This window comes from Panthera uncia, chromosome B1, assembly GCF_023721935.1.
Source record: "Panthera uncia isolate 11264 chromosome B1, Puncia_PCG_1.0, whole genome shotgun sequence".
NCBI lineage: Eukaryota > Metazoa > Chordata > Mammalia > Carnivora > Felidae > Panthera > Panthera uncia.
In genome coordinates this window covers 127,548,714-127,562,906 of record NC_064811.1, presented here as the reverse complement: position 1 = coordinate 127,562,906, position 14,193 = coordinate 127,548,714, and the positions used below count along the sequence as shown (strand labels likewise).

The 14,193-nt window shown below is 36.7% G+C and overlaps 1 protein-coding gene and 1 non-coding gene across 7 annotated transcripts in view; one reads left to right on the top strand and one right to left on the bottom strand.

The window, feature by feature from the left end:
- ARFIP1 (ADP ribosylation factor interacting protein 1) overlaps positions 1–14,193 on the bottom strand; it is a 127,514-nt gene that overhangs the window by 26,650 nt on the left and 86,671 nt on the right. For all 6 annotated transcript variants that reach the window (XM_049632306.1, XM_049632303.1, XM_049632302.1 and 3 more), the window contains 2 exons: positions 9,227–9,384; positions 2,854–3,028 (listed from right to left, as the gene is read on the bottom strand). In XM_049632306.1, coding sequence (XP_049488263.1) covers positions 2,854–3,028; positions 9,227–9,384 — 333 coding nt within the window. The remainder of the gene's footprint in view (positions 1–2,853; positions 3,029–9,226; positions 9,385–14,193) is intronic.
- Positions 10,998–11,144, top strand: LOC125924041 (U4 spliceosomal RNA). The gene has a single exon (XR_007458228.1). It is a non-coding gene; the product is annotated as a U4 spliceosomal RNA (small nuclear RNA).

Genomic DNA, 14,193 nt, shown 5'->3' with positions numbered 1-14,193 from the left:
GCTTTGGATAGAGCCTCTAAAATGTTAGCTGGCGCATACCTCAAGTAGCACTATACAGTATACAGTGCTGAACTGTTACAGTGGGAGTATATAAAAAATATTTTTGTATTTAAAACATATATCTAAGTATTAATATATTCCTATCCATTAAAATATTAAGCAGTGTAACTGATCTATCTCTCTGTACATATGTACCTACAGAGAGATACATCTACAGAGATATATACGAGTGACTAAAAAGAATGACATCTGATGTGCTAGCTAATGAATGCTGAAAGGCTGCACTGCATTCTTGCTGGAATGATGCGGAAATCTGTCTGATAACTCTGCTCAGGTTTCCTTTACTGACACTGTAATGGCTTCTGGTGAATACTTTTCACCCACTGCTGCTAAAAAAAAAAGTGAGTGATGGTGCAGGACTTGGTCGATCCTAAGGAAATGTATTATTCTGCAACTCTTATGGTAGCCAAAAGAGGTTCTCAAAAAATGCTAAGGAAAAACAAGAAGATATCAACAGACAATTAAAACTGAAGAATAATTTTGAGAGGTACGGTACCTAAAGAAAGCAGATTTGAAGACCTACTGTGCCTTCAGAGGATGCGAAAAGCACGAGTGGACCACTAACATGCAGTGGGAAGACCCCATCGCCACAAGACTGAGCCACTCGCCTGCTCTGTGCTGCGTCCACTACTGGCTCCTCTTTCCAGAACTGCAATCCCCCTCACAAAACTGAGTATGCAGACATGTTAAACAAAGGAACCTGTCCTATACGTAAACCAAAACTCAGGAGCTTGTTACTATGTGAATCCACCTCCACATGAAGCCTACAGCAGGCCCATCTCAGCTCTCACCATTCTCGCCTTTGGATGGGTTCATGTTACACAGAAGTAATGTGGAAAACTGATTTCTTGGCTTATTCTTTCTAGGTTATGCTAATGAGCCTTTTAGTCATTCCTCATTTATCAATTACTAGGAAGAATGTTCTTCTCTTCCTAAAATCTGTACCTATCATTAATAAAAAAGTTTCAAAATATTCAAAGCAGAATCTCTCATTATGTAACTTTTTATTTTATTATTTACTTATTTATTTGTTCTTATTTTAAGATTTTGGTTTTTTTACGTAATCTCTATGCCCAGTGTGGGGCTCGAACTAGTAACCCCGAGAACAAGAGTTGCACACTCCCCCAACTGACCCAGCCAGGTGCCCCAATTATGTAACTTTTTAAAGCATCTGTCAATCAACACCAATCTGAACATCAATAGTTGAACATCAAATATTTTTTTGCAACTCCATGTGAAAGACTGGGACAGTAGGGTTGATGATGACTTTTAAGACAGAAAGATAAATATATTTTTTGTTCTTCTAAAAACTCAAACACTGATTACAGCTGAAATTCCATTTTGCAACTGTAATGAAAGGGAGTTAACAGAAACAAAAAACTTTCTATTTATCTCTCTTTAGGGTGACATTTTATTTTATTTATTTACTTTTTAAATGTTTATTTATTTTGGGAAGCCTGGGTGGCGCAGTCGGTTAAGTGCCTGACTTCAGCTCAGGTCATGATCACATAGTTCGTGAGTTGGGCCCCACATCAGGCTCTGTGCTGACAGCTCACAGCCTAGAGCCTGCTTCGGATTCTGTGTCTCCCTCTCTCTCTGCCCCTCCTCTGCTTTCTGTCTCAAAAGTACATAAACATTAAAAAAAATTAGAAAATCATTTTTAATTTTTTTAAAATTTATTTTTGAGAGAGAGAGAGAGAGAAAGAGAGAGAATGAGAGAGAGAACATGAGCGGGGAGGGGCAGAGAGAGAGACACAGACACACAGACACAGACACAGACAGAGACACATACACACACACACACACACACACACACACACACACACGGAATCCAAAGCAGGCTCCAGGCTCTGAGCTGTCAGCACAGAGCAGGATGAGGGGCTCTAACTCACAAACTGGGAGATCATGACCTAAGCTGAAGTCAGACGCTTAACTGACTGAGCTACCCAGGTGCCCCAGAAAATCATTTTTAAAAAAATGTTTATTTATTTTGAGAGCGAGCGAGCGAGCTTATGTGCATGCCCGTGGGGGAGGGGCAGAAAGAGAAAGAGATTGAGAGAGAATCCCAAGCAGGCTCCACACTCAGCACAGAGCCCAACATGGGGCTTCATCTCACGACCATGAGATCATGATCTGAGTAGGAACCAAGACCCAGAGGCTTAACCAACTGAGCTGTAGGGTGACATCATTTTAATGTCCATAAACACATGCACCCCAGTGTTTATAGCAGCACTATCAACAATAGCCAGATTATGGAAAAAGCCTAATGTCCACTGACTAATGAACGGATAAAGAAGGTGTGGTATACATACATAATGGAATATTACTCGGTGATCATAAAGGATGAAATCAAAAGGCCATTTGCAACGTGGATGGAACTAGAGTGTATTATGCTAAGTGAAATTAAGTCAATCAGAGAAAGAAAAATATCATATGATATCACTCACATGTGTAATTTAAGAAACAAAACAGATGAACATAGGGGAAGGGAAGCAAAAACAAGATAAAAACAGAGAAGGAGACAAACCATAAGAGACTCTTAAATACAGAGAACAAACTTAGGGCTGCTGGAGGAGTGTTGGGTAGGGGTAAGGGGTAAATGGGTGAGGGGGAGTAAGGAGGGCACCTGTTGGGATGAGCACTGGGTGTCATATGTAAGTGATGAATCACTGAATTCTACTCTCGAAATCATTATTACACTGTATGTTAACTAACTTGGATTTAAATTAAATTAAAATAAATAAATAAATAAAGTCGTGAAAGTTTATCTCAGAAGGTAAAGACTGAATTTACCTTATTTTCTTCTAGAAATTTCAACTTGATAGAAACATCATTGCGCATCTTATCGTATTTTTCCTTATGTGCTTGAAACAGATGCTGTGACTGCTCAATCTTTGGCAGGGTGTTTGCATCCCGTGGTCCAAGATTCAATTCTTCCAAATCAGTGCGATAGGCATCATATTCGATCCTGGAAAGAACAGAGTAAGTGAAGCATATTACAAAAACAGAATGAAATAAATTCAGGAGGTGAGCTGGAAATACGTGACAGTCTCATACATTAATAAATAATAATTCTCGTATATATTATATCTTATGCTTTTAAAGTCATATATTTCTTTAATATAAAGAGCTGTTAGTACAAGCATGAAGGGGGAGCTGGTTATTAATCTAATTAACTATTCCTTCCAAAGTACAGTATTAACTGAAATGCAGAATTTCCAAAATTGAAAAACCAGTTTAAAAAACAGGTGTCAAAACCTAACGCTAACAATATCAAGCGATCTATCTCCCATGGGAATTGGTTAATACCAACAAAACAAAGCATATTAAGATGACGGACTTGAGGATGACATACTTTAAGTGGGAAAAGGAAGGTATATTGAGGGTCAGCATCCTTAAAGTATGATCTAGCCAGCAAGGCACAACAGAAATAAAATGCAAGCCACATATGTAACGTAAAATTTTCTAGCATTCACGTTAAAAAAATAAAAATTAATTTCACCTTTTAAACAAAAGATTTTATTTTACCCAATGTATCTATAATATTATCATTGTAACATGTAATCAATGTAAAAAAAACCTGTTACTGAACTATTTTACTTTTGGGGGTGGGCTAGTACTGAATCTTTGAAATCCATTGTCTGTATTTCACTTCTATCACATCTCAATGTAGGCTAACCACATTTCAAGTGCTAAACAGACATATGTGGCTAATGGCTACCATATGGGACAGAGCAACTCTGAATGGATTTCTGAAACATTAGTATTGACAACGTGACAGTGCCATCTATTATAGAGCACTTAACACCTTGTGCTCCTTAAAACGCCTACTCCCTAATATTCTCCTACCACTAACTGAAATACTACCCACCACCATCACTCCATGATCACACAGCACCTCACGATGCCTCTGTCACAGTACTTGTGTACATAGTACTACCTTGCTTATTAAACAGGGACTTATCTAGCAGTCTCTACTGAAGAACAATGTGACCTCTGATTTAGTCAAAATCAGCATTACAAAGCTTATGCCGTAGAACTAAAGCTCTTTATTCAAGTATCCAGAGTACAATCTATATCTCCTATTGTGGCAATTAAGAATATTTTAAACAACATAAACTATATCGCATATGTGACTTGAGAAAGAACACATCGGTCCCTTGTACTGAGTCTAATTTATTTTTATCTTGTACTGAATTTAACAAACTTGAACTTTCAGGGCCAAAAGAATCATTCATTCATTCACTGGCACATTCAACAAATATTAAGTGAGCACCTTCTATGTTCCTGGCACTGTACTAGAAACCAGAGCTCTAAAGATGAATAGATAAAAGTTTATCTTCAAGAAGCTTGCAGTTTAGAAGGAGAGAAGCTCTTAAACAGCTATAACAAAATGAGACAATGGTAACTGCCATGAGGGAGGGAGAATAAGGCAGGGTGGAAATCAAGAGGAAGAGTTGCCTAATTAGGTATCTCAGAACAGAATTAAAACACCACAATTAAATTTTAAAGGATGGTAAAAGCTTCCAAGGTGGACTGGGGCAGGGAAATAGAGCAATCCAGGAAGAGAACAGTACGTACAAAAGCAAAGAATTGTAAGATACCATGATACATTTGGGAAGTAATTCACTATGTTAGAACCTGAAGTTGGAACATGATAATGGAAGGAATTAAAGTCAGACAGGTAGGCAGGACTGCCATTATGCAGGGCCTATAGACAATGTCAAACGGAATCAGATTTAATCCAGAAGGTCAAGTAGTGATGGGAAGCCACTTAGGAACTCTGATCTAGAAAGTAACATGTTCTATCTATTCAGAATAGATGGATGGCTCTAGTGGTAAAAAATGGAGGATGGACTAGAGGAGATTAAGAAACAGAAAGAAGAAACCAAATAGAAGACCATGGGCAAAAGACAAATGAGTCACTGAATCAGGACAATGGCATTGGGGCTAAAAAGGGGAGACAGATATTAAAAATTTAGGAAGCAAGACTGACTTAGTAATGATAACAAATTAAATTCCATGGGTTTATAGCCAAACTGAAACCACTCTGATCTTTGCTGGCTCTAATGTCTTGAACTAGATGTTTTTACCTTTCCGCTCTAGTTTTTCATCTATAAAGGAGAATAACAATCTCCACAAAATACTCATGTAAAGTACTTAGGATACCTGGTAATAACTAATATCTTTAGAGTGCTTATTATTATGGCCAAATTAGAAGGGAGCTAGCCAGAAGCAAATATACTAAAAACAATAAAAAATGAAAGAAAAAAAACAATGAAAGAACAAAAATAGTGATACATGGTGATTTAATGTGAAGACAAATATCCTTCATTAGTCTTAGAGAACATTTCTAAACAATAAGATTAATTTCAACATATTCAAGGTTACAATACTGACCTTATATCCCTTAATTTTTACATCCAGAGTTTGTAGATGGTATCAAAGTAAAACTTTCCGTAAGAGCTTCTCTAACAGTGCTCATTACCAATAAGAGAAGCACACTAAATTTTCAAAATGCAACTCTTCACTTCAAGGGTGCCAGTCTGAACTGAATCCATATCAATATAGTTAGTGATAGTTGGTTACTCTATGGCTTATGTAAAACTTCTAGAGAACAGGTGTTGACATCTGAAAAGTCCTGACCACAAATGACTCCCTTGTTGGTGCTGCTATGGAGAAGTGCTGAATGGGCTGTTATAAGATTTTCTATACACGAAGCACCAGAGGGCTAGGAAATACTTGTACACAATGCATAATAGGGAGCATTAAAAGGCCACCCGGACATTTGCCTAAATTGCCACTTTTTGTGCTGATCAAATAGCTGACCCTTGCCCTAAAAGTCAGTAAATTCTGGTTTTGACAGAGAAGAAAATTCAGCTACTGAGAAACTTTTAATCTGGGATTCTTTTTTAATGTTATCCCTCTGTAGGCAGAGGTTGTCTAAAGGTTTCCTGATAAGTACATACAACCTGATTTATAACTCTGTTCAAAAGTTTCAAATAAACCTATATAATGGATAGATTGAGATCTTTTATCACATTGTACTTTAAACATCAGATATCTCAATATAAGATGTGAAAATTATTATTGTTAAAGATTTTATTTTTAAGTAATCTCTACACCCAACATGGGGCTCAAACTCACAACCCTGAGATCCAGAGCTGCACGCTCCACCAACTGAGCCAGCCAGGTGCCTTATATTTTTTAAAATAGATACGAAAATGTGAGATAAATCCAGTTCAAATTTGAGGCTGAATGATCAAAAGTAAAAGGTAGAAAGCCAATGGGCTCTCATTTTGGCTTTGAAATTGGCTCCAAATGAGCAAACCTTTTAATCTCCAGAGGCTCTTCTCTACAAATTAAACAAAAAATGATCTGTGTGCTGTTCAGTGCCTTATCTAATGAAATTTGTCTTTCTCTAATACAGGTAAATATTAAGAAAAAAAATTTTTTAAGTAAGCTATACGTCCAAGGTGGGGCTTGAACTGATGATCCCAAGATCAAGAGTTGCATGCTCTACCAACTGAGTCAGCCAGGCACCCCATTATATGGGTTAATTAATTTATATTTAAAATTTTATTTTATTTTAGAAAGAGAGCAAGAGAGAGAAAGTGCGCAGGAGTTGTGGAGAGGGGTAGAGGGAGGGAGGGAGGGAGGGGGGGGGGGAGAGAGAGAGAGAGAGAGAGAGAGAGAGAGAGAGAGAGAATCTCAAGCAGACTCCACGCTCAGCATGGAGCAATGTGGGGTTCGATCCCATGACCCTGGGATCATGACCCGAGCCAAAATCAAGAGTTGGACACTCAACCAACTGAGCCACCCAGGCACTCCTATTTTTCTGTTAAGGTTTATTTATTTTGAGAAAGAGAGAGAGAGAGCAAACATGGATGTAGAGAGAGAGGGAGAAAGAGAATACCGAGCAGGGTCCTGTCTGTCAGCACAGAGCCTAACGCAGGGCTCCATCTCACGAACTGCAAGATCATGACCTGAGCCCAAATCAAGAGTCAGATGCTTAATTGACTGAGCCACACAGGCTCCCCTGGGTTAGTATTTTTAAAAGCATTAAAAAAAAATTTTTTTAACGTTTATTTATTTTTCAGACAGAGAGAGACACAGCATGAACAGGGGAGGGGCAGAGAGAGAGGGAAACACAGAATCGGAAGCAGGCTCCAGGCTCTGAGCCATCAGCCCAGAGCCCAACGCGGGGCTCGAACCCGCGGACCGCGAGATCGTGACCTGAGCCGAAGTCGGACGCTTAACCGACTGAGCCACCCAGGCGCCCCAAAAGCATTTTAGAAATAAAGGCTGAAGAGAAAGATTTTACATGCTTAAAATAAAACATATTTTAAAACATACTAAACAAAAATATATTTTAGGCACTAAAAACGTATTTCAGGATAGGTGGACAATTACAAAGTACAGAAACAGAAACTAGATTCCTGTAGTTCTTTACTGGGAGGTGATAGTGGGTAATTTTGGAATAAGAGAATTTTTATCTTCAAAACCCACAAATATTAAAACAATCTGAAACAACAGAAAATAAGAATGCTTAAAATAACTAAAGAGATAAAAGGAAGATTCACTATAAACAAATTAGGGCATTATGAATAAGGGAACAGATTTGGAAAAGGACCAAATAAAATTTATAAAAATAAAATAATATACATAATATTCCTTTGAAAAATATAGACAATGTCCACAAAAAGATTTAAATAGAGACTGGAGAACCAATTACTAAGAGTGTTATTGAAGGGATTCCTATTGAAGGGTATCTTACTGAGAAATTCCTTCAGTGTTACTGACAGACTCCTTCAGTTTATTTTTTTCTACCTTGTGATTTTAATACTGTGTTATTAAATAGTTCAAACAATAGGGAAAAGTAAAAAACCAAGTCTAAAACCTAAATAAGGCACACAACCCCATCTCTACCCTTCTATCAAACACCCGCAGCTATTTATCTTGACCTTCATTTCCAAGTCATTAAGAGTCACATTAATACTAAACCTAAAATTACAAACACAGAATAAGACAGAAGCATCTGTTCTTGTGAAAAGATTAAAAGTTAACTTCCCAAGGGTTTTGGACTTTACTTATGTAAGGCATAAGGAAACATATACTTCAGAATAAGCACTGAAAGACTAGAGAGATGACTTTAGTTTTCATGGCCATTTGTCATGTCATTATATTAGGGCAAGGGGCCCAATACTTCTAAAAGGTATAGTTTGCACTTATTTTCAACAATGCTATAAAAAGTTTAACAGAAAATAAGGATTTCAAGTATTTAGAGGAAAAAAAACTCAAAGGAAATCAGAATGAATGGGAGAAAAACTGGGCTGGAAATCAAAAGTTAAAAAATGCTATCACTGATCTGCTACTTTTTAGATCTTTGTAAGTATTTATTAAAATGTACTTGGGTTACCTAACAGGGGAGTTATGAGATAGAGGAATAATGAGTGTATGTGTATGTGTATAAAATGTATGAAAACACTGCATTCAAACAGTTCTGAAAATAAGTAAAAGGTAAAATATGAAAGAGTTCGAAGCTGGTCATAGCCTAGATAAACGGAAGACCAGGAAGTTGGTATCCAAAACACAAACAAAATCACGAAAGCAGGTATGAGCTTGTACACTGAAGAGAAAGTGAAACTGTACGTCTGCTGTTGCACTGCTCCTACTGGGAAGCAGCAGTAAGAAGGCTGAAAAGATAGGCCCAGGCCAGACTGTGGAGAGCATCTAGTATCTACCTGGTAGAACACAAGGCCCTTGTCCTCTTCTAAGGAAGCTGGAGCTGGGAGATCCTCCACCTCCCTATTCTCTAGCAGGCAGGGTTGGGCACATGACCAAGGTTCAATCAGACACTCTCTAGGCAATGAAGCAAAGTATTCAGGGGCCTTTTGGAAGTGACGTATGGTAGCGGTGGCAACATCAGGTACCAGAGGTACCCAGCCTCGAGGTCCTAATTAGATTCTTCTGAGGCATCACCTTGACTTTGGTTCCTGCTTGTTTCTAGAATCTGTTCTCCTGCCTTTCTATTAGTTCTATGAGCTATCCTATAACCTTGCACTGCATTCTTTTTCTGGGTTGATTTCTATCACATGCAATCTAAGACCTTAAATGAATTATGTACCATCTGCAAACAGACAATATAATGAAAATTTACACCTACCTCGCACTTTCATATTGTTTCACAGTCATTAATGTATCTTCAATTGTTTTATTCACCAAAGTGTTCACACTGGCAATAAAAAAATTAATGGCTCCAAGAAGAGTCTCTCCATTTTTTGCCAGTAGCTTCTGGGTATCTGCATTATAGCCAAATTCTTCCTAAAACAAAAAAGTCACCTTAACTTACCCACTAATAAGTTAGTGAATGTGACAAAAAAAATCTCAAACATATCACTAATGGGAAAATATTTGACTTAAAATACTTAGCTATAGAAGTTTTTTCTTTTATTTTTTTAATGTTTATTTATTTATGTATTTTGAGGAGGGGGGTGGGGTACACAGAGAGAGAGAGAGAGAGAGAGAGAGAGGGAGAGAGAGAATCCCAAGCAGGCTCTGCACTGACACTGCAGACATAGGGCTTAATTACATGAACTGTGAGATCATGACCTGAGCCGAAATCAAGAGTCAGATGTTTGACTGACTGAAGCCCACCCAGGCGCCCCAGAAGTTTTTTCATTTAATGTTTAAATAAACGGAAATCTAAATCACAGCTAGCTAGCTATATAGTTACCAAAAAAGTTTAATAAACCAAAATTGCCATCAGCTCAGATGTATAGCTAAAATTAAATGATTTTGAAAGTTAAACTACTTGAAATAGAAAGAATATTTTCATTTCCATGTTTTGTTTCTACTATACTATAAGCACAGCTGTTAAAAAGAAAAATATAGCAGATTATTAATCAAAGAAAACTATAACTTTCACAACCAAATTAGGTTAACAATTGACTAAAACTTTCAGCCATAAGACAGATTGCAATTTTTGTGTTTTGACATAATCTCCTCAGTCTATAAATATTAACAATGTACGTTCTTTGTAAACTCAGTGACTAGTTGACTCCCAAGCTCAGGTCTACGTAGGTGCACGGCTGGGGAAGGATCACTCAACACCAGTTTGAGCACATTCTCTCTGAATAAACTGAGTCTTGGCTTAGAAAATATTACATATAACTCCTTCAGATATGGCAAGTTGTAACTCTAATTTTCAAACTTGGACTGGTTTTCCAGTCCAAGTTTGATTAATTAACCTATTATGAGGACACATCTGACCAAATAAAAACTTTGGTCATATCTTCAGAGTTCTGAAGTTATGAAACACTTTTTAATTTCAGCTGAAAAAACATATAACATTAAATTAAATATTAGAAAATGCAAGTTTAATGTTAGTGCTACAGATATAAATCAATTTCTAGGTGATAAAATATTCAATACTAATAAATAGCAAGAAAGTAAGATTATCTTTATTGTGCTAAAAGCATTTTCCATTTAAGAGACATCCATATAACTGTTTACTCTGGAATCAGTCTTCAAGATTTTATAAACCTTGATTTGTAAATATTGGCAGATACAGGATTACATAAAGGGAGTATCAATTAATGTATATAAAAACGAAAATGAAAGGCAGGACAGCTGAAGCTTTTTGGCATCAAGTATTTGCAAGCTAAGTTATATACTGAAGACTATATGTTACTGGAAGTATGAGTGCCTGGGTGGCTCAGTCAGTTAAGCATCTGACTCTCGATTTCACATCAGGTCATGATCTCGTGGTCATGAGATCAAGCATGAGCCCCACATCAGGCTGGGTGTGAAGCCTGCTTAAGATTCTATCTCTCCTCTCCATCTGCCCTTCTCCTGCTCACTCTCTTGCTCTCTCTGTCCAAAACAAACAAGCAAACAAAAATGCTACTATAAGTAGAATAATACAAGAGAAAACAAGCTTTGTGCAGTGGCAGTATTGTAGCCAATGAGGTTTATCCGAGGAGCTATTGTTGCTAATACAAGAGAAAACATTTTTACAACTTTTAGAAAAAGTTCACATAACATACTACAAGTACTTATTGTCTTTGGCATTCATTAAGAGACACAGGGTAAAATTAAAAATTCTATAAATAAGAGGAAGAAAAATACGAAGTTAAACTGGTGTTAATACCATGGTTCATAAAAAATAAGAAAGCCTTTTCTACTCACTGTATAACAAAGTATATGTGATTAAAACATACCCCTGTAACACTGTTCATATCTAAAACTTCTCAACATCCACAATTTTACATTATTAACACTGAAAATGCCACAAGTCCTAACTTAACCAGAGAGATCTATACAACCTAGAAGACTACTCTTTTACTAAAAACAAACAAATAAAAAACCCCAGAGTGTACTAAGATGAAACAGCAGCAGATTGAAAAGTTGTAAAGCAGAATTTGCAATACTGTATTTACAATAACAAAACAGGCCTAAATTCAAAGCAGATAGGAAGAGTAAACTGCCACTGTTCTGTTTCACGAATATAAATCCCACCTGTAATTCTGTGAATATAAAAGTTAAGGTTTTAATGTATAATTTGAAAACTAGCTAGAATAAAAGGGCTTTTTTTATAGTAAGGTACAAGAGACATAGTAATAAAAAGATATACAACTGGGACGCCAGAAAGAAATGAATATATTATGTATATGCATTATAAAGAAACACATAAATTAAGTATGCTCTTTTATAATTAAGTATGCTTTTTTGGCACTGAAAATAAGTAAAACACGATTTGATTCATAAACTTCCTTTAGTTGATAAGTTGTCTCAGTATTTCTGGTTGGGCAGGGATATTTTATACATTGTACACTGCCTTCACAATTACAAATAAACTGCACATAAAGTAATCAAAGGGTATATGCATTAAGAACAGGGCCCTGGTTCTAATCTGCTGCTGAACAGCGAAGGCCAATACAATTCCTTAATCTCAATATTTGTTTGCTTTGTACAGAGAAAGAATAAAGTTTCAAAACATTTCAATTTTTTTTCTCTTTAGCAGCTCCTACATCATTTACAACATTTACCAGATGTAAATGACCACTATTTCCCATTAAACTTATACATTAGGACCAAATAATAGAAACGGCCACTGGATCTAAAACCTCCAATTTTAGTACTATAAATTATCACCTAATTAATAACAAGTGGGTTAATTTAAACCATGCAAAGCAATAAAAAATTAGTCTCACAGGTACTAACTGATAATTGACAATATTATGGACTGTGTGAAATTCCCTAATCTTGAAGTATATGTTACTTTCTAAACTGAGAAAAAACAACTTAATGAGGTGCCATGGTAGAACACAACTGGGAGTCAGAGGCACATAAATGGTAAAAATCGAGTTTGGGAATTCAGTTTGGGATTTCCTACCGTGATTCTGCTGACTGGATTTGTCTCTTGTATGAATAACTCAAATTCTTTTTGTGTCAATTTCTTAGTAATAAAATGAAGATAATTCCCTTACAAGTTTGATAGGAAGCGTAATAAGAGAACCTTCATAAAGTTTCTGACAGATGACAGGCATTCAATAAAGTTCCATCTCCTGTCCCCCTCAGATCTGTTTTCTCTACTGCTGGATACTAGTTGTTTCTCCAGAAAATGAAAGAACTGAACTGATCTTTAAAATCTTCCTTCCCAAATGCCACAATCCCCAAACAGCCATAACCATCATACTTTCTTCAGTGCCACTACGTGCCATGCCTGTGCTAAGTACTGTCAATGAATCTCCTGTCCTAAGGCAGAAGGAAGTGAACACCAGCTCTTCGTCACTGAACTCTATAAACTTTTTTTCAAGAACAATCCATTGACAAAGAAGAGAGTTATTTTGCTGGCTTGCATAATTGATTCTGATTACCGAAAGAAAGGAAACTGGACTGATAAGGAAGAGGTTGCCTGGAATATAGGCAACCTCTTAGGGCATCTCTTAGCACTACCAGGCCCTGTGACTAATGTCAATGGAAACTACAACAACCCATTTCAGTCAGGACTACCAATGACCTGGACCCTTCAGGAATGAAGGTTTGGGTCATCCCACCAGGCAAAGAACCATGAAAGGCTGAGGTGCTAGGGCCAATGTAATATGGAATGGGTAGTGGAAGAAGCTAAGACCTTGTAACAATTTCTACAACTGAGGACTATAACTGTTCTATTTTGTTACTAATATGCATGTGTGTATATAAAGCAAATAACTTTGTTTTCTTCCCTCTCTTATCCCCTTAGCATACAACATAAGATATATTATTAATTTTATATCGTAGAACTTAACTTACAGGATATCAAGGAAAAAAGTGAATGTCACTCAAGAACTCTGCATCCTCTTCTGGGGAATAGGTTACTGAGTCTTTGGTAGCATGCTGGATAGTCATATCACGATAGGTAAAAGTAAGACTTTGTTACTGTCTTTATTTGGAGATTAAGTATGGCTTAATGGTGATGGTTAATTTTATGTGTCAACTTGATTAAAGTGTCCGGTTATTTGGTCAAATACCAGTCTAGATGCTGCTATGAAGATACAGATTTTGGGGGTGCGTGGCTGGCTCAGTTGGAACAGTGTACAACTCTGATCTTGGGATTGTGAGTTCAAGCCCTGTGTTGGATGTAGAGATTACTTAAAGATAAACTAGAATAACAAGATACAGATTTTGTTGATGTGATTAACATTTACAATAATAAACATTCCAGATATGATTTAAAGTTGACTTTCAAGAGATTATTCTCCATAATATGAAAGGACTTCATTTAATCAGTTCTTCCAAGCAAAAAGGTTGAAGCTTCCTGGAGGAGAATTCTGCCTTAAGATTGTGACATTAGAAATCTGGCCTGAGTTTCTACACTACTGACCTACCTTTAGGATTTCAGACTTGCCAAGTCCCACAACTGGGTGAGCCAATGCCTTAAAATAAATGTGTGTGTGCTGGTGTGTGTGTGTGTACAGTGTGTGTTATGTACACATCTCCTATTGGTTTTCTCTGGAAAATCCCGATACAAAAATATCCACCCTGTAAATACTGACTCCAAATTTCATAGTCTCTAATAGGTTCTGGTTTACCATTATTTTTATATTTATAAACACCAGTTAGAATGTTCAATCCAATAAATTTTCTATT